This window comes from Primulina tabacum, chromosome 6, assembly GCF_025594145.1.
Source record: "Primulina tabacum isolate GXHZ01 chromosome 6, ASM2559414v2, whole genome shotgun sequence".
NCBI classification, from domain to species: domain Eukaryota; kingdom Viridiplantae; phylum Streptophyta; class Magnoliopsida; order Lamiales; family Gesneriaceae; genus Primulina; species Primulina tabacum.
The window spans coordinates 42168459-42189827 of NC_134555.1; the positions used below are offsets into that span (position 1 = coordinate 42168459).

Here is a 21369-nt window from a genome sequence, read left to right on the forward strand (position 1 = left end):
AAGCCGTATATACCACAAAAATGTTCAAATAATTAATGAACAAATTAATCTAAAATAATAATTGATTAAATAATTTAAATATGACAAATTTTTTGACGGAAAATATTGTAATATTATTAATCAATTATGAGGTCTTTATATATAAGGTCTACCAACCAAAAAAGAAAATTATTTTCCTCTCGGACAATAAAAGAGTGGGAAGAAACAAAAAAATCAGCTATTGAATGAGCTACTACAGTAGCCGTTCTAGGATATGAACCAGCTTTGTGGTTGGGATAGATCTCACTGTAGTCTTGATTTTCACATCAATGATAACGGTGTAACTCAAATCTTGATCGAGTTGGTCGATGGTCGTTGATTGTTTTTAATTGAATATGTCAATTTTAATTGACCATTTGCGATTAGTTTTAGCAAGTAGCTCACACTGGCTAATCCCAAAAGATGGACAGCCCAGTGGGCGGGCTCTTATTTGGAAAACATTTAACACGTAAATTTTCTTGTGATGGGCTTAGCCATACTCTTCTGATGAGTAATATTTTACTAAAAAATTTATATGCAACAGCGGTTGCAGGTAAGATTTTTTAATTTTGTTATTTATGCGCAAACAAGATACACAAAATGTAGTGATTAATACATTAATTTTCCGACACTTTTGGTGCAGATGATGAGATTATTTAATGATGAGTAAATAAATAATATTATATTTGGTAGGATTTTTGTGAGTGAGATAAATTAAGATTCTTTCCACTCTATGACCAAATTATCACAAAGAAAAATAATTAGCAAAAACTTGTGTGAGACGGTCTCACATGTCGTATTTTGTGAGAATGATATCTTATTTGGTCATCCATAAAAAAATATTATTTTTATACTAAGTTTATTATTTTTTATTGAGAATATCGGTAGGATTGATCCGTCTCACAGATAAATATTCATGAGACCATCTTACAAGATACCTATTCATTATAATTACAAAGGAGAGTAGGAAAGAGATTGTTGGTTTCGCTAGCGCAAATGACATTTTTGGGAAAAAAATATGCCCACATTTAAACCAGAACTATTAATACATAGGGTATGGAAGTGATTACTTATCCAACGTTAAACACACCTAATCACAAATGTAAGAGATTGTGTGGTTTTGTTAAAAAAATGTACCAAACATGAGATTAAACCCAAAAACAACTCACAATCTCACATTATCAGTCAAATCAAACACAGCCACAATACACATGCAGGTAGATACATAGATGAAGTACTAATTTTGATATGAGGTGGTGATATATACTTGTTACTACTGCCACTTAAACAAATGGGAGAGACGAAGCCACAAAATACAATTAATTTCTCATTCACGAAATTTGGAATTTTGTTACATTGTGAATAAGTCCTCTGCATATTGGGCAACTCTTGATTTCTTCACTTAAAATCCTACATTTAAAAAATGCATAATTAATAATCTTAACCCTAAGTAGAATATCGAGATAATAATAAAAATACTATTTATAACAAATGTAAAATAGAACATTAAATTATTTATTTATTTATTTAGTAGATATCTTGCGCTACGGTCTCACGGATCTTCATCCATGATACGGGTCAACTTTGTCCACATTTACAATAATATAAAAATATTATTTTTCATGGATGACCCAAATGAGATATCTGTATCATAAAATTAATTCGTGAGACCGTTTTACAAAAATTTTTGTGATAATTTATTTACACACACGAGTGTTAACCTGTTGGCACAAATGTGGCAAGCAACAGAATGACCACAAGGAACAAAGAAGCAATTTGTCTCATCATCGTAGCATATAACACATATCTTTCCGTCATACAAATCCTCCGAAGTCCACAAACTCCCTTTACCTGCACCATAATTAACTACTTCACCATGGGTCGATCCACGGTTTTCTATTTTAAGCAAAAAATTTATTTTAAAAAAATCAATGGGTCAAAATGATTTTTTATATTAAAGTTTAAATTTAAAAAAAAATCATTTTCTTCTCATATTTTACACGGATACCACACATCCCATGCATCACACCATTCATTAAAAAAAATTCAAATACTTCTTTATACATTAAATTCCATCCATTAAAAGTTCAAATACTTCTTCACGTTGATTCAAATAAGAGATATGTCTCACAAAATATAACCGTGAGAACGTTTCACATAAATTTTTGTCTTTGAACTTTTAAAACCAAAAAAAAAAATCAAATATTCAAATATAGGAATCTAAAAGTAAATGGTGCTAAATAAAGAGAAGGTGAATTTACCTGATTCCAAACAGTAGCGATCATCTTCAGAATTTGTTCCATAACTGGAAAACAAAGCTTCCTTCTTTGATGACAATAATCTACTGTTTTCATTTGCCACAGTAATGGTTTCTTCCTCACCACCATTGGATCTCCACAGAAGTTTCACGATCAGTGCGATAATCATCATAAATATTACTGTATATTATCGGCAAAAAAAAAAACAAAACAAAAACCCGTCAACAAATTTTGAGTTTCTCAAAATACAACGATAAATTTCACAAAACACACTGATAAATTTAGTACCAGCAGCTGTGGCATCAGAAAACAAACTTATTGCGAAATCAAGTAAAAGACTGTCTTCCCCTTCGTATCCAGTCTGCATTCTCTTTCAAATAATTCTCGCTCCTTTCTCAAACTCGAAGTAATTCAAAAATCTTTTTCTTGATTTCAGTATCTAAAATGCATACTGAGTTTGCAGAATGTCTGGAAAGGGGATGCTTTGGCAAGTTTGATAGCTGATCTTCTCTCCTTTTTCTTAAAAAATGATAATAATTAAAATTGTAGATGTAATTGGGACACAGACAGAAAAAGCATTTGGAGTTATGTTAATGATTTTAGTTTGTCGGAAAATTAAATGTTATCCTCTTACATATATAATATTACGACGATAGGAGCTGGCCCGATGATATATCCCCCCTTCACGCCTCCACGTATATATGTTATGCACATGCCTCAACCAGAGTCTTACTATGTAAAGTGACCCTTTACCCTCCTCGACGCTTCGGTTAACAAATATTCCATCGTCTCGACCAGTTTGATAATTGATTTGGACATTTTTTAAAAGAAAAATATATATAAAAAAAAAGATTTTCTGAAAGAGGATTAAACTCAATTATCTTAAATAATTATCACTAGTTATATCTTTTTTGGTTCTATCTTAACATGCATCTTATCCCCCAATTTGTAATTCAAAATAGAGCTTATTACTTTTAATGAATATTTGTTACCCGAATTTGATAATTGATGCAAGAGTGGATCTCATGTGAGACCGTCTCACGGATCTTAATCTGTGAGACGGGTCAACCCTACTCATATTCATAATAAAAAGTAATACTCTTAGCATAAAAAGTAATATTTTTCATGGATGACCCAAATAAGAGATACGTCTCACAAATACGACCCGTGAGACCGTCTCACACGTTTTTGCTTCTTTTGTTTATTATGAACCATTAATGCGATCGACCCCACTAATTGGTATTATTTTATCCTATTAAGTGTGGTCGATATCACGAATTCTTGATATTATTATATTATATAAAATAAGTGTTCAAAAATTTGGTTAATTAATTAAGTCCCGTTAATTCCACCACTATATCAAACAAGCAACCACATTCATTGTACCAAAAGAAAAAAGAAAAGAAGTCAAACGTTTTTTTCAAAAAAAAATATATTTGAAGTACCGAAATCAAGATTCTCTAAACCATTTTTTAAGTAGTTTTTGCACAAAATAATGTAATGTTTAGATTGGGACCTTTGTCGCCAAAAATGATATGATAACCTCCATTTAATTTTTATTATTTAATGTTCGACCTCCAATTATTTTAAACGTAATTAATATATGATTATCTAATCTTGTATTATGATATCAAAACAGTATATGAACTTTCATAAAATATTTTTATTTTTCAATGGCAAAGGACATCTGTGTATTTTATTAATTACCTCGATACGTACCTCACACAATTTTTTAATGAGCCAACCCTAAGGAGGTTATTATTGTACAACCGATTTCAAAACAAAAAAACAAAAACAAAAAGCCAGAAAGGATTGAACAATTTTAAATTCACACTCGTCCAATATCTTAGAATCGACCTTGTCACCTTGGTAAAACGTTTCTTTCACAGTTATCAAATTCGAATGATTGACATAAACAAATTTCAACATTATAAAAAGTGAAAAATATTTTTTTTATTCCCTAACTTGTTTTATTTTGAGTTTGGATCAACTTATAAATATTTAAAGCTTGGTTTTAGTTGATAAATTTTGATATTTTTTTATTCCATTTTAACATTGACATGGCGTATGAAAATATTATCGTGACACTAGACAATGTTGTGTTGTATAAAAAATTACTCACTTCTATGACAATACATCAACAATTGAACAAAAATAATCGGAAATTGAACATTATTGTACTAAAACCAAAATATGACGAGCTAATGGATAAAAATAAAAAATAGGTCAAGTTAACATACGCAAAAAATTATCTTCCCAAAGAAAAATGGAAAATCGGCTATCTTCCCAAAGAAAAATGGAAAACTGGCCAATAATAAATGGATGGGTATTTTTGTGTATTAAGAAGGGGTAGATCACAACTCGACAGATACCATACCAATTACACAAGCAGATGAATACAAAGAAGTTTGGTATCTTTCAAACTACAATTTCTTAAGTTCATGGTAATTAATAATAAAGGAAAGAATTTCAAGAATTTAGGATAGCTAATTCGACATGTCCTAAATATTCGGTGATGAAAAAGAATTTCAAGAAGAATGTTTTGATTAATTAAACTGATTGAGTTAATTTTGTAACAAGAGTGTTAATTTGAATTAATTTGTTCATTTTTTTGTTATGATGGTGTTAATTAAAAATTGGATATGTCAAAATATAGTATAAATACAATCAGTGACAGGTTTAACATGTCCAACCCGTTAAACTTCGAGTATGGGTCGGGTCGATTATGAGTTTAAATTTCAAAACTCGGGGCGAGTATGAGTCCTTAAAAAATTCTAATAGGTCGAGTCTCAGGTCATAATGAATCTGATCCATTGTCAAGAACCCCATTGCCACGTCAACATTTCCGAGAAAAATTAACTAACATTGCCAAAATCTAAAAAAATACAGTATTAAAATTCAATTTTGATAATACATGTCACTAAAATTGCATGAGGAGAAAATACAAGACACAAATGGCAATGTTCCCAATTTAATTGGACATATTAGATAGCCAAAAGTTTGGCATATATATTATACACACACATAAGCCATAAATTTTTCATAGCTTCTTTTATTATGAGTGATATATTCATTTAAATATAAATAAATAAATAAATAAATAAAGATAAATAAATATTTTTAGCAATTTGAAAGTTTTTTTTAAAAAAATTAGATCAAATATTTTGGTATAGATAATTTATAAGTAAACTAAAATAATATTTAGGATATTTTTATTAAATAAAATTTGATTATTTTTTTAATTTGATAGGGGTATTTTCGGTATATACATAATAGATATAATATAGATGGTATAAATTTAGACCAAAAGTAAAAATTCCTCCAAAACAATTATCTCAAAATTTAAAAAAAAAAACAAATAATTACAACAATATCACCAATTTTTAAAAAGGGATGGTTTATGTTATCTCGGAGAAAAATATTTAATATGGAGCATATACTATTGGTCGGTCGGTTAACAATTTTAGTCTACTAATTTACATATTATGTAACATGAGTTTTTCCGTTCTCCTAATAGAAGAATTTGGTAGCATTTCAAATATCATTTTTGTCAGATATATTTGATATCAAGATCTCGAATTTAAAAAAAAAAAATATAGGGTTTGAGTTACAGTAATAACAAACTTCTCTTCAACTTAAAAAATTCGTAAGAACATTTATATATATCATGGGGTAAAGTTCTATTGTGACAATTAACCTTCCCTATAAATGTTAGAATGATGATTAATTACTTGCAAAGCAGGCATGCGACACGTGAAATAAATTCCATGCAAACAAATCCAACAGATACATTGCACTACGTTACCTCCTGGAGACAAGTGAATCGCAATTTGTAACAATATTTTCACATATAGTAACCGAAACAAAGATATGTTCTACCCTACAATCACACTTTACAACTTTAGACAACTAGCTTTCCCCCAACTTTAAGAAAGTTTTAACATACTGAATTAAATAAGAATCACAAAGTGCAGATTATTTGAATCTTACACACAGAAGCATCCAATCAAATTCAAAAAAGAAAACTTGAAACCATTCAATAAAGCGTTAAACACACAATCCACAATCAAGAACAAAAGGGACATTAAAGGGATTCTTTTGGTCGACAGTCTCCAAAGCATGTTTGTTTTTTGGTAGCATTGGTCGAAAGTCTTCACATGATCCACGGTATCTGATGCAAGAGAGTCAAACGCGGCGCCCTGGTGTCCATTGCGGAGCTGCAGGGCTGAAATGCACTGACAGCACGCGGGCATTCAGTAATTCCACGATGGGAGTGAAGCTGACGCATCTCGGGGCTTTGTACTGATTAATTGACGCGCCTCTTGATATTGCATAATCCATCAGCTCTTCGAATGTCCCCATTTTCACAACCCGGATTTCTAGTGGCCCGACAGAATTATCCGCGACTCGGCATTGCCTGTAAACTGTGTTCATCGCTTCTTCCATAACCAGGCAGCATTTGGCTAAGACATCGTCGCTCGGGGGATTTGTTGGATCTTTGATAAGCAGTTCCCAGTAGATTACATAATGTCCTGGAATTGAACTTGTATCGGCATAGCTAGTGTACTCCACCACGGTAGTATCGTACTGGCGTAGCAAAACCGAAGCGTTTTCAACCGCCTTTTGTAGCTCAGATTCGTCCGTCTTATCAGCATCAATGCTCAACAAAACATTCTTCCTCCTTATGAACTTGAACTGTGGCGCGGAGTTGTGAAAACCCGTTACTCGGAGTATGTCACCTACTCGGTATCGGCACAGCCCTGAATAGGTAGAAACCACAAGTTCGTACTCTTTTCCCACCTCCAAGTCCGCCAAATCCACCAGCTGTGGGGGCGAATCGCGAGAGAGAGTTGTCGGGTTATTCGGGTCGTGAGGAATAAACTCGAAGTATCCCATGTTAGGCATGATGGTGTAGGAAACTTCCGAAGGTTTCGTCATCGGCTTCAAATTAAGCCCGAAATAGCACTCGGAGGACGCGTACATGGTGCAAGCTTGTGGCAGGCCCCCGCTGTAGAAATCAAGAAGCGGTATATATTGTGCCATGGCCCCAGTTACTATAACGTCAAGATATTTAGTATTCGGCCATATTCTCGGAATTATACTTTCCCAATTTTCTCCCTCACATTCTTTAACAATAAAATCAGCAAGATCAGGGTTTGGTTTAAGAATCTTAGCCATGCATTCTCGAATTGAACTGTCTGTAATTCTAGGGTTCAAGGACCCCGTGGAGATATCCTGCACAAGTTGCCTCCAGTTGAGTTGGAGAAACCGGATGGCCCGGAGAAGACCCGAGGCGAAAACGGCCCCAACTCGGAGAACCTGTTCACGCATGAGAAGGCCACAAAGCATCTGAGTGTACATGCTTTGGAATGAATCACAGCAGAGAATCGCTTCGTCGGGGCTTGTGTACACGTTATACGGGTCATAAGGGCGGCTCTTGAATTGATCACTCCTGTAGTAGCTGGTGAGCACCGGGCGTGCAACCAACCCACCCGGAGTTTTCGCTTCTGCCTTCACAAATAGAAAGTATAATCCTTTCCCCTTGTCAAGCCCTGTAACGTATCTGGTGACCACAATTAACAGAAGAATAATCATTATTTATTTGGAAAATCTTGTTTTATGTGGAAATTATTCTTAATAATATTGCATTGACTAATCGAGAATTTGTATAAACGGGAAAATATCATTGCAATAATATTCTTACAAGTTCATTACAGGGTTGAGAAGACTGTACAACAATTGTCGGCGGTCCATTTCTTCCTTTATTGTTGGCATAAGCTTTCTTTCACCAGCCGACGTTCCAGAACTGCATATTCAGTCAACAAAGTAGTCAGAAAACCCTAAGAAAAGCACTCATTTATTTTTTTTAAATCGAATTTTGTGAATCTCTTGGTAAATTTTGCTTCATTAATGAACAATATTTATGACTGACTGTGTAATAAAACATAAATTATCTTATTTTCAAACGTAGTTTAATGTCATTTTATTCATTAATATGTATAAAATTGGATGAGACACGTACAAAAAAATGAACATAGTGAAAATAGGTAACGTTAATTTCATTAAATATCAAAAAACTTAAAAAATCTCACAAAATAATTTTTTTTTCTTTTACGGGACATGCAGAGTTAAAATGAATAACAAAAAAAATGAACAAATAAGCAAAGAATATACGAATATATAACTTTCCTTTCCAATACCTGGTAAGAAACTCAGAGATGGGGCGAGAGCAAAGAATAGGAGAGAAATCCCCGCTAGCGATACGCTGAATCTCCGGCTGAAGATCCTCGTACGTCACCACCGGGATCCTAGACTTGAACGAATCCCGATCGGTAGCACCGCCAAGATCGAATCTCTGGAGGTACTCAGTATCAGCATTTTGGCTCAGAATCTCAGCCAACACTCTTGCTTGTACAGAATCCGTGCTTTTGGTCATCTCTTCGATAAACTGAAGTGCCTTAGCGAATTTCTCGTTCGACGGAGGGTTCACAGCCGCCGGAGAGAGCAAAGAGTCAACCGCCATGATCAGAGAAAGTAAGAAAGAAAACTGAGAGGTATTGTAGACTTTGATGAGAATTGAGTTTCAAGATTGTGTTTGTAGTGAAAATTTTGAAGAGTAAGCCATGGTTTATATAGGATTATAGGAAGCAACATTTGTCCTTTCCAACCTATTTTATGGTGAGTTAAATATTACAAGATTACAAATTATGTCATGTTATATTCTTTATTCCTCGTTTATTTTAAATATTTCATTTACCATATTATATAGTTAAAATCAAATTTCATCCTTGTTTAATATTCTAATAGTAAAATCTTATGGTAATGTATATTCTCTTTTCAAAACTATACTTTATGAATCGCTTAAATTGATAATTAATTGACCATGCCAAGATGACTTTAAGTTCGAAATGAATCAAATATTCGTTTTCAATACCTCTATAATCGAATAATAACTTAACTTTTTTTATATTATAGCACTTCATATATATAGAATAAAACAGATACAAATTAGCTATAAATGGAGATTATATCACATAAATTATATATAATTGTCAACATAATCTTGTTAATTAATTATCTCACTAGTATAATTAGACAAATACTAGGATTATTTTAGATTAAACTCGGGGGCAGCCGGACTTGGTATCTCCTCCTTCATTTTCTTCATGGATGGACACATGTAAGAAATATATATCTTCCCAAAGTAATGTACCCACGAAAAGGAGACACTTGGGGTCCAGGTGACGTCACCTTGTTTACCTTAAACCATTCACATTTAGATAATTTAATCAGGGTTAATCAGTGCTGATTAAAATATTAATTATGCAGTTATGGCGTGGACATCCTCGGTTTTGTAATTTACGTTGGTGGTAGGATTTTTGTTTTTGTAATTACATTAAATATCCATTCATGCTTATATCTCCATGTCGGATAGATTGCTACACGGCACTTGCCTCATGATTTCCTGATTTCCTTAGTTTCCATCGCCAAGTAAATTAATCCCTTGACTTTATCATTAATTTCTTCATTAATTATGTAGATATACTAGTTTTAAATTTTTTGTAATTGAAATATTAGTTTTGTGTGAGGGAACTTCGAAATTTGATGAGATTTTGAGATTCTAAAAAAAAGTTGAAAAATATAATTTTTTTAGAAAAAGTTCGAGAATTTGAAAGTTTATGGTCAAAACTAAGGTTGTGAGAAAGGATTCGAGTATCCAACAATGTGAGAATGAAAACATACATAAAGGTCAAAATGTTAATAAGAGCGTCAAAAAAGAGAAAGTTGAAAACTGAATATCAGCAAATGAGCGTAGTGTATCTTCTTTGATTCCATAATCTTAAAAATTATAGTGATCCTGATTTTTTGTTACGTATAATCACATGTGATATTCAAAACAAAGATAATTTTTTTTCCCGAAATACTTTTTTCCCCTCATAAATTACTTATTTTTGTAAGCATGTAAGACGTAATAAAAATAAAAAACCCAAACATGAAATATGATTGGAAAAATACTTTGGAGTAGGTCTCTTGTGAGACGTTCTCGCGAATTTTTATCTGTGAGACGGGTCAACTCTACCGATATTCAATAAAAAATAATACTCTTAGCATAAAAAGTAATATTTTTTCATGGATGACCTAAATGAGAAAATTATCTGACAAAATACGACCCGTGAGATCGTTGCACACAAATTTTTGCCAATACTTTTTGGCACCACCATCTAAATGAGACCTCGAGTTTGAGACTCAGTCAAGTTTTAATTCCCTCAAAAGATTAAATACAAATAATATAAGTTTCATTAAATTTTTTTTTAGAACAATATTATGATCAAAAGAAATCTCGACATACGTATTTCTCGACATTTCAGGCGACAAAAGTAGGTCAAACATCAAAATGGTATAGTGATGGGCTAGTAAGGTTGTAAAATTTAATGAGTGCAAACACAAAAGTCGACAAAAACCCAATTAACGACATAAAATCCAATAACAAAGAAGCCCGAAGGATGTGAAATAATATTATGTCCTTTTGGAAAAGTAAAATTCTCCAAATCACCTACCGAGACTAAAAAGCCGCCTTCGCCCACTCAAGCCGGCTAGGGTTCCGTTTTTTATTGTGAGGAGATGATGATGATTGATGTTTGGCCAGGAATTTTTTTCGAAAAAACCCTTTCTGCCATATCCCTAAAAAAACATTCGAAATACTTATTCAATAATTTTTTATTTTGCCCAAATACTTTTGTATCAAAAATTCATTGTTAATTATATTGGTAAACTAAAAGTTAGATAGTTATAAAATATAAAGGAGTAACAAATACAAATTTTTCCTAATTTTCTATAGGAAATATGAAAAATAAGCACACATGCGTAATTGAATTATTTATTAATAAAAGAGGACAGATCTCTTGGCACAGTGATATTGTCCCAATAGAGGACTAGGCAAAAACCCCTTCCTGATCTATTGTATATATGTAAGTACCAAACATCATATAGTATTATTGGTCATTAAACATTTGATTTAATAATTTTGTGCTTCTATTGCAAGTCCAACTTGTTTTACATGTGTTAAAAATAAATATTTCATTTATGATGGATTTTTATTTACTCCGGTAGTAACTTGGATAGACAGGTCAAAATAAATTAGTGGGATGGTTGGAAAATTATCAACTCAATTCATCTATTTTAATAGACATGCTGGCATGACTAGCGAATTTTATGTGTAATTTTGCTGTTTAGGACGAGCGTATGACAACCTGACACAACCCACCATAAGCGGGTGAGGTGTTCAGCACACTAATTTGGTGGGTTGAGAAATTATCAACTCAATCTGTCTATTTTATATGAGTAGCAAAGGGCATAGCTCATTTTGAGATTTATAAACTTGAATTAACCATTTTGTAAACAGAAGACGAAGAAAAAACCGATGCTGCATATATCCATTATATATAGTTGCACTCCGTAGCAAATGCTTTATCTCCGTGTCTCTAAACTTGTCAGAGCTAAACGTTAGCTGGTCTGTGGGATGCTTGTTAATGAATAAGACATGGACCAGCATCATTTTATTTTACACTTCATTAACAGACCTAATAAAGACTAATTAATTGATTATCTCACGTATTAAATCAGATTTGTCATGTCCTCAGCTCAGGCTTATATAAGCACGACTGTACAATAGACTCCTGCAGCAAATATTCTATAATTTTCAACATTTAAGAAAATGGTTAACTCAAATTATTACGAGAGTCCATTGTAAACCATTATAAATCATTTTAACTATCAATTTTAATCATTGTGGGATGGGGTATCATAATCACTCATCATTTAGAATGTGATGTCCTCATCGCATTCCGACCTCTCGATCCATCAACACCGGGAATCTAAAAGTGGCTCATACAAGTTCTAGAGGTGGCTACCCATCATATATCACTTTGCCCTACAGGTTCAAGAGGTGGTTCTCACACGCATAACACTTTGTTATGCATAATACTTATTTCTCGATGTTCCTACTGATGACCATATCTGATTCATTCGGACTAGGCCTGCTCGATCATGTGAGTGAGGACATAAAGACTTATGTTGGCGTAGAGACAGTCATTGAATCGAGGCATCACAGAATGATATGAGAGCCTAATATCTCCTGGTATGGTATGGTTCATGAACGAACCAAGTCAAAGTAATTGTTATATTAACTCATTATTTGGTTACGATTGCGCAAACCTAAACTCGAGGCATGATTGAATGATATCAAAAACGGTCATTCATAGTAACATCAAGAAATAAGTGTTATACAAGGTAAAATGCTACACTAGACCGTTACGTTGAGTGTTCTTTAGGAAATGTGATTATTGTAGTTCCATTATCCCAAATGAGTTAAAAATAATTGTTCAAAAAAATTTAAAGTGGTTTCCATGGACTCGCATTATGAGTTTTGTTTTACAGACTCTTGATGCATCTTTTCCAATAAGAGCATATTGTTCAGTTGACCTTGACCATCATTGTGACAAATTAATTTGGAGTTTATTACAGTTTTTGTTTTATAAATGTCTATTATTTCTAAGAACACAATACAAAGTAAACTTAAATGTTATGATCAAGCACTTATCACTGTATCAAAATTTATAATTATTAGTCAATTCGTAACTTTTTCGTGGCAGCTCAAAAGTCCAAACTATGAATGCAAATTTCTCATTTCACATATTAATTGATTGTATTTTCCTTTTCTTATCTCTATTTTGGAATGTCAATATGGCTATTGTACACAAGAAATATTCCTCAATATAAAATATTGACACTTTTATTAAATCCAGACGGAAATATGCATTTGCTTTAATGTAGATATATTGTTTGATTATTACGAACTACGACATTGTGCGTTTGACATCATTTATTATATATCACTATATTAGGATCAAACGCTTACCACTAGGCCAAAAGCTATATTTGTTAGTCAATATACAACTTTATTTTCTTATACTCGTGGCAACACATAGTGTAACTACTTGGGGGCTAATGAGTCGGGCTCTACGGCCTATGAGTCCATGGAGATGTATGTCTATCTGATGATGTTGTCTCATATCCTCAGAGATCAGTCTTACCGTTTTTCTATTGTCAGCCCTATTCGCAACAGAGACAATATCACCGTTAAGATATGAATCATTCTTTTACGGTCCACCTAGTCAACCAGATCAAGAAACACCAGTCAGCAACTTGATGTACGAGAACTTCTCAGGAGGTCAATCATATCGGTACTACTCTAATCCATGCACGCTCCTACCCCACAAGAAATAGAGAAATTTGCTTCTTGTGAGACTTGTACTCATGACCTCATTGTGATACCTAATTTTAGGATCAAGCACTTATCCATAGCTAAAATCTATAGCTGTTAGTGAAGGCATAAATTTATTTCCTTACTCATGTGACGACACAGAGTGCACCTACTTGGATGATAATGGGTAAGAATGTTAGGCGCAAGGGTCCAGGGATGTGCGTGTCTATCTCCTTGTTCTTTCTCATATCCCTTATAAATCAGTCTTACTTTTCTCCTACCGCTAGCTTTGTCTTCGACAGAGACAGTATTACTGTCTTCAAAAGAGACAATATTACATGTTAAAATCTGGCATCTCTTTTCCGACTCACATAACCAATCAGATCAAGCGGCGCAACGTTAACAGCTTGACGCACAAGAACTTTTCAGGAGGGACACTCATCACATTACTACTTTAACTCATACATGTTCAATCCAATACACTATTTTCTCTTGCACATAGTTATAATTGTAAATTTATCATTCTTTGGGATTTTACCTATGAAAATTTATATTCTTTTATTTACATTGTCTTTTGTTATGTTAATTTTTATTCCATTTTTCTATATTTACTATATTCAGGGTTGATTGTATTGGGACTATAGGTAATATAAGACTAGGGGTGTAAACGAATCGAACACGTTCACGAACTTTTCGAGCCGGTTCAAATAATATTTGGTTCGAATTCGAAATTATCGAATTCGAGCTGAACTCGAACATGTTCGAATATTTTTCGAATCGAATTCGAGCTAAAATTATATTGTTCGATTGTTCGCGAACTTTAGCATTATATATGTATAATATATTATATATAATATTATAATATATAATATATATAATATTATTCGAGTTCGAATCGAATTCGAACTCGAGCCTCAGTTCGAATCGAGTTCGAATCGAAAATAATAAAAGTTCGAGTTTCGAATCGAGCTTCGAATATGTTTATTCGAATTCGAGCTCGAGCTCGAATACTGAAAATTTCATAAAATTCGATTCGATTCGATTCGTTTACAGCCCTATATAAGACTAAAAAACAGTCTATGCTGATATAAGTTGACGTTCAAGTGCCGAAAGATGCAGAGATGATATCTGTATATATGTGTTTATGATGATATCTGTTATTTCATTTTATTTTGATTATGACGATGCATTTGGTTTTATTCTCGTACAGTTTGTGTAGATTTGTTACGAATAAATATTGTGTATTTTAGTGATAATGTTTAGTTGGTAAGTGTAGTTATTCTATGTCATCAGTGTACGTATGCTGGTGGGGATTTGTGGATTCCACCTAAATATTTTTCAATCAAGTGCGGAGTCACGTGTTGGACCACCTAAGTTGTAGGCCGGGGAGGGGATTTCTAAATTTTTTATGTTTCAATTTGGATCACTTTGAGATTAGATCAGGTGGCCCAAACTAATTCAAAAAATTCCACATGATGAACCTGAAACTTGAACACAAGTCCATCAGTGTGAAAAATCATGTCCCTCTTCTTCTTCCCACCATTTGCTGCATTCTCTCGTTGAAATATGATCTTCCATGAGCCAAATGAAAGCCATGGTCAAATATGTGTACTTTGTTCTCTAAAATCACATAAATGATTGTTGGTTCGATTTATGGATTTCTTTATGATATGTGCGGATGTAAATGCTCTAGAAAAACTTTCCCATGGTTATGTAGCAAATCGTCGCCCGTAGACATCGGAAATGAGCCGAAGACCTCCATGGGTTCCAGCCCAGACATAGATGATTCCAATAGGTATATTTACAATCCTGGCTCCGCCATTATTTTCAATAAGATAACATCTACAAAGGAACTGTGATATATGCATATTAGCATGAATTCTAAGTTTTTTTCCTTCTATTAGAATCATCTTATTATGTATCAGTGTCATCCCTAGAGAAGATATATGTTATATATGTAAACATTTTATTCTATAATATTTATTGTTGTATTCTTTAGCAATCATGCATTCTTATCGGTCAACTATAAATTCATATGAATATCTACATAAAAACTTTATTTTAATGTGCAAATGATACCATGCAAACAATGTAGTTTGTTGTTTACGTTTCACTTTCCATAACAAATAAAATATTCCCTCAAATGATACCACAATTTCTAATAATTGGCTACTGTGATAACTCTAACATACGACAAAAACTAAAGATTGAAAATGAATTTTTAATGGGCAAAAATAACTTCTACAGCAATTCGAGTTAATCATTTTTGTAAAGGGATGATGAATACGAAGTAGTGCTACAGGGGTTTATTGTGAAGTCATGCAGGCACGAGCCCGGGACATGACAAACACTGAATCTTATATTCATTTTGTTGATACCGAATGTGAACATCCGGCGTTGTTCAACAATCACATAACAAACAACAAGCCTCGTAGCACATTATAAAATAAAACCAGTTTATTTTATAAATACCATAAAATAAAATCGTCTTTACAATATAAATTCTGAAAATTATAAAAATATGTGGAAGCATTTACAACTTGAATTAAAAACATAAACAAGCGAAAGTAAAATAAATTTCTTGATTTATCTTATTACCAACCTCAAAACTGGTCTTTCTCATCTTCCTCTATTTTATCTTCTGATGTATTTGGGGAATGTAGAATAAAGAATGAGTGATATGGTCGTCACTCAGTAAGAGATGGCCATTCGAGCATATATATAACAAATATATGTGATTTTAGAAAAGTAACATATCATGCATAATATAGTGCGTATATATAATATATATTATGAGCATAAACATAACATTTTATTTTATAAATACCATAAAATAAAATCGTCTTTACAATATAAATTCTGAAAATTATAAAAATATGCGGAAGCATTTACGACTTGAATTAAAAACTTAAACAAGCGAAACTAAAATAAACTTCCTGATTTATCTTATTATCAATCTCAAAACTGGTCTTGCTCATCTTCCTCTATTTTATCATCTGATGTATTTGGGGAATGTAGAATAAAGAATGAGTGATTTGGTCGTCACTCAGTAAGAGATGGCCATTCGAGCATATATATAACAAATATATGTGATTTTAAAAAAGCAACATATCATGCATAACATAGTTCGTATATATAACATATATCATGAGCATAAACATAACATTTTATTTTATAAATACCATAAAATAAAATCGTCTTTACAATATAAAATCTGAAAATTATAAAAATATGCGGAAGCATTTACAACTTGAAATAAAAACTTAAACAAGCGAAACTAAAATAAACTTCTTGATTTATCTTATTACCAACTTCAAAACTGGTCTTGCTCATTTTCCTCTATTTTATCTTCTGATGTATTTGGGGAATCTAAAATAAAGAATGAGTGATATGATCATCACTTAGTAAGCGATGGTCATTCGAGCATATATATAACAAATATATGTGATTTTAGAAAAGCAACATATCATGCATAACATAGTTCGTATATATAACATATATCATGAGCATAAACATAACACAAAATTGGCATAGGCACTGAGATTTTTCTATTTTTCATGGTTTACTGATATCATTTCCTAATTTTTACTACTTCAAAAGGGCGATGCCATAAAAAGGTTATAATCCCACCATATAAAGGTCATAAACTTATCGTATATTAGGATTCCCGCTCATATCCAGCTGAATATTTATAGTGCCAAAATATATGATATCGTATCACAAGAAGGGAGAGAAGAATAATGCTTGATCGAAACTTTCAATAACGGACTGAAACAATTTATATACATATTATTTGAAAACATAAACCCACTAGCCTAAAACTTGATTAAAAAAAATGTGCATATGGATAGCTTGGTTCGAAATCCTTGAAGAACCACTACAAGTATTCAGACAGCGTCTGGGCAGCACTTTCATAATTGACAGGACTTTGACTCGAAAATTTTATAGCACTCGGAGAGAGAGTTTCGAAAATATAGAGTGAAATTTAGGTGTGATTTTCGAGAATGAGGATTTGGGTATTTATAAAGATGAGGTGAAAATCTTATCATCATAACTTGGTTGATATTTCTTCCATAATTTTGTGATAATTCTTCCATATATATTACCTTGCCAATTTCGAAAACTTGGTCCCTAGGTTTATATAATTTTCGAAATTTATGTTGGAGCAGGTGGTTGAATATAGATCGTTTTCTTGTAAAAGTTTATGATGTACCTAGACTGGATTGAATTTACTAGCTTCATTGTTTGGCAAAAATTAACTTACAGGTATTATTTTCTTTTAAATTTGATTGATACTCAAGCCCTAAATTTCGAAAATCCATGAATATTGCATTAAATTATCAAATTTAATATATTTATTGGTTTGCGAAATTCTGAATACCATGTTCTTATATAATATTTGGGAATTTATTGTTACTTACAATAATACCAAAATTTCGAAAATACAATTATATACATATCTATAATTACATAAATAATTACTAGGGATGGCAATTTTCTCCGAACCCATTGGAGGATCCGATACCCGACCCGAATAGAAGAGGGTATGGAGGGATTTTTAGACCCGATTAAATAATTGGGTAATCGGGTATGGGGATTTTCGGGTTCGGGTATGGAGGCGGGTTTGATATAATCCGACCCACACCCGACCAGAATATCCGTTTAAACTAATATATATAAATATATATATATATGTATGTATATAGCAATTATATTTATTTATATTAAAGATCCATCTTCTCAAATCCAAGTAAATCGGTACTTTTTCTTTTCTCTTCCCTTTCACTTTCACTTTTACGTTTCAAGGTTTTACTGCTCTTTTATTTTTCATCCAATTTTTCATCTTCTCCACTGGTAAGTTTATTTTATTCCATGTTTGACTTCAAAATTGAAAAATATCTTTTTTCCCAAGGTTTGTGAAATTAAAGCTTCATTGCTCAAGTGAACCACATCTCCTAACAAGGTAATTTCTTCCATGACTGAAAGGATGCTTTCCAAATTTGAGAAGTATTGGTGTGATATTTATGGAGTTATGGGAATAGCTACTATTTTAGATCCAAGATATAAGACAAAGTTGGTTGAGTATTGTTTCAAAAGAACACATGGAGAGATTGGTTTTAAAAAACCTGTTAGAAAGATTAAAAAGATGTGTTATAATTTGGTTGACAATTATACAAATAATAATGGTTATGTCAGTGTTGAACAAAGATCAACAGAGACTAGATTGAATACAAGCATTGATGATTTTTTGGATGGTTTCGATAAAGAAGTAGCATTGAGTGTGATGTTTACACTGATATGAAGACCGAGCTAGATCATTATTTGGAAGACAAAGTGTTGCCTATAAATGTTGATTTTGACATATTGGAGTGGTGGAAGACCAATGGAATCAAATATCCCACTTTGATGAGGATGTCACGAGATCTGCTTGCCATTCCAATATCAACGGTGGCTTGAGAATCATCATTTAGTACTGGTGGCAGATTGGTGAGTTCCCATAGAAGCAGGCTTCATCCAAAAATCATAGAAGCGTTGATGTGCACTCAAAGTTGGTTATTGAATGAGAAACAAGGTAATATAAATTGCAATTTTAGTTTTTATTGTTTTCGAACAAAAATATTATTAATTTACAATATACAGTAATGATTTTTTTCTTTGAATTTTGTAGCTACATGTTCACAAGAAACAGAAGCATATTACTCTTCAGTTGAATTTGATGAGGACACTATTGATGTTGATGTTGTAAGTTTTTAATACAATTTAATTTTGTTAAATTTGACATTGAAAATAAACTGTTTGGTCAATTATTTATGTTGTTCTTCATCATTTTGCAGGACACTACAATGTCAAGGAATGAAGACATGTACGATTAGTTTGAAGATAAACCGATCTAGTTTGATTTTGGGTTGATAATATTTACATATGATTAAATTAGGGGTAGCCCATAGATGATTAATCAATTGAATTATGAATTTTTGGATATTATGTAAATTCTAGTATATTTTTGTTGAATTGCGAACTTTTGTTCAACTAATATAAACTATTTTTTATTTTTTCTATAAAGTTTATTTTGCAAATTTTTATCGTTAATAATTTTTCTTATTGTTCATTTAAATAATTTTTTAAATATTTATAACTTCATTGAACAATTTAAATTTTAAAAAATCAATTGTATATGATAATAGGGTATGTGTATCCGATAATCTGATGGGTATGGGGATGGGTATGGGGATGAATTTAATAAATGGATATGTGGATGGATGTATGAAATCCGACCCATACCCTACACATTGACATCCCTAATAATTACTCCCCCACGAATCATGGTTCTCACACATTTGGTAAATCATAATTATTTTATCCTTTGTCCATATTAATTAGAGAGTTTATTAATAAACATTCATTACATTACAGAAAAATTAATCGGAAGTTAAAATTTTAACAAATAATTAAGTTGATCCTGTCACGTGTGAGACTAATCATTAAAACATTGCATTATTATCAAATAGTTGTTGACCTAGCTAATCCTTACATCAATCTGGAAAACTCCTAAAATTATATTGCCAGAATTTTCTTTTAACATACGCCTGAACCTTCATTGTTAGTTGCAAAATCGAATTTGAAAATTACTAAATCTTGAATTAATTTTATAAACTTCGATCGCATAATATTCAAAACTTTGTGCAAATAATATTCAAATCGTAGAGTACAAATTTTGAACTTTCAGTTTGTTAAGGTGTCACTTATGGAAAAGTCAGCAATAATTTTTTTCTCTCGTCAATGTCAAACTTTGAAATAATCAAAGTTATTTTGATTTTCGTATCATTGTAAAGATAATATTTATTTTTTTATAAAAAAGATCGGTTTAATTATATATTGTAATATTAATTTTATTGTTATGCTATAAAAAATAGAATAGAGGATTTTATTCCTTAAAAAAACGTACAAGGTTATTGTCTTCTAGAATGTTTACAAAACAATCGAATTCAATTTGGCTCGAACCAGAAGCTAGAAAATTAAGACTCCTCTATTCCGTGTCAAACCAACATTTGAAAATATAACGACGACAAATTATGGTAAGACACTTGAGCTGCACGCTGTTCGATTTGATATTTGTTTAGATGCCAAAATAAAACACGCAGGTTCGCATTATTTGCCAAATTATAAGGATAACATTAATGATTATCTCTTTTATTATTAAAATATCAAAATTTTTTATATTTTTTTATTGTAAAAAAAGTTACAAACGTAATTAATCTTGGAAAAGTCCACAGTCAATTATTGTTTTTGAGTCTTGGTATTCGCTCACGACCTCAAAGAAAAAGAGGTCAGCGGGGAGAATTTTTTTTCTTCTTTTGCATTATATTTTTTTTCCTAAATATATATATTCATTTGTGGGAAAATACTTTTTTCAATACACTATTTATCCAATTTTGGGTTTTGGACTACCAAGTTTTCGAATTTTGATTTTCGTATAACAAATTTTAATTTTTTGTTGACATGACATCAGACAAGTCAGTGATTTTCGATGTCAAGTCATCAGTTTTCAGAGTCACAATAACTTTTTTCGATGTCATATCAACGTTACGGTGAAATAGGACTGAAAGCAAAAAATAAAACCCGTTTGAAAACTAAAATTGTTGGACAGAAAAACATTTTCCATTCATTTTTCATATATTACACGTACATAAAATATAAAGAAAATATTGATAGCAGCAGCTTCATGCTGTTTAAATATTTAATTTTTAAATTTAATTCCAATTTGAAATGTGTGGTTTTACAAGTCTCTCCCCGACTAATTACTATATATTGAGCAAGAGATTTGATGCA

General features: G+C 31.9%; 2 protein-coding genes across 2 annotated transcripts; both read right to left on the reverse strand.

Moving 5' to 3' along the window:
• Positions 1–1315: 1315 nt before the first annotated feature.
• Positions 1316–3045, reverse strand: LOC142548261 (E3 ubiquitin-protein ligase APD1). The gene is made up of 5 exons (XM_075656580.1): positions 2911–3045; positions 2565–2795; positions 2280–2456; positions 1740–1869; positions 1316–1428 (listed from the first exon to the last, which is right to left on the reverse strand). The coding sequence occupies exons 2-5, from the start codon at positions 2641–2643 to the stop codon at positions 1350–1352; spliced, it is 465 nt and encodes a 154-aa protein (XP_075512695.1). The 5' UTR covers positions 2644–2795; positions 2911–3045; the 3' UTR covers positions 1316–1349.
• Positions 3046–6132: 3087 nt separating this feature from the next.
• Positions 6133–8858, reverse strand: LOC142548262 (putative indole-3-acetic acid-amido synthetase GH3.1). Its single transcript, XM_075656581.1, has 3 exons — positions 8477–8858; positions 7981–8082; positions 6133–7839 (listed from the first exon to the last, which is right to left on the reverse strand). Exons 1-3 carry the CDS (start codon positions 8797–8799, stop codon positions 6462–6464), a joined length of 1803 nt encoding a protein of 600 aa, XP_075512696.1. The 5' UTR covers positions 8800–8858; the 3' UTR covers positions 6133–6461.
• Between the last annotated feature and the right edge of the window lie 12511 nt (positions 8859–21369).

What these genes read in the sequence shown, in the direction of transcription:
- LOC142548261 (XM_075656580.1), bottom strand. Translation starts at nt 2,643, where the DNA reads ATGCAGACTGGATACGAAGGGGAAGACAGTCTTTTACTTGATTTCGCA. An exon ending in TCGCTACTGTTTGGAATCAG is followed by an intron (nt 1,870 to 2,279) that starts GTAAATTCACCT and finishes ATTATGGTGCAG; the next exon opens with GTAAAGGGAGTTTGTGGACT. An exon ending in TGCCACATTTGTGCCAACAG is followed by an intron (nt 1,429 to 1,739) that starts GTTAACACTCGT and finishes TTTTAAATGTAG; the next exon opens with GATTTTAAGTGAAGAAATCA.
- LOC142548262 (XM_075656581.1), bottom strand. Translation starts at nt 8,799, where the DNA reads ATGGCGGTTGACTCTTTGCTCTCTCCGGCGGCTGTGAACCCTCCGTCG. An exon ending in ATCTCTGAGTTTCTTACCAG is followed by an intron (nt 8,083 to 8,476) that starts GTATTGGAAAGG and finishes CTGAATATGCAG; the next exon opens with TTCTGGAACGTCGGCTGGTG. An exon ending in CTCAACCCTGTAATGAACTT is followed by an intron (nt 7,840 to 7,980) that starts GTAAGAATATTA and finishes TGTGGTCACCAG; the next exon opens with ATACGTTACAGGGCTTGACA.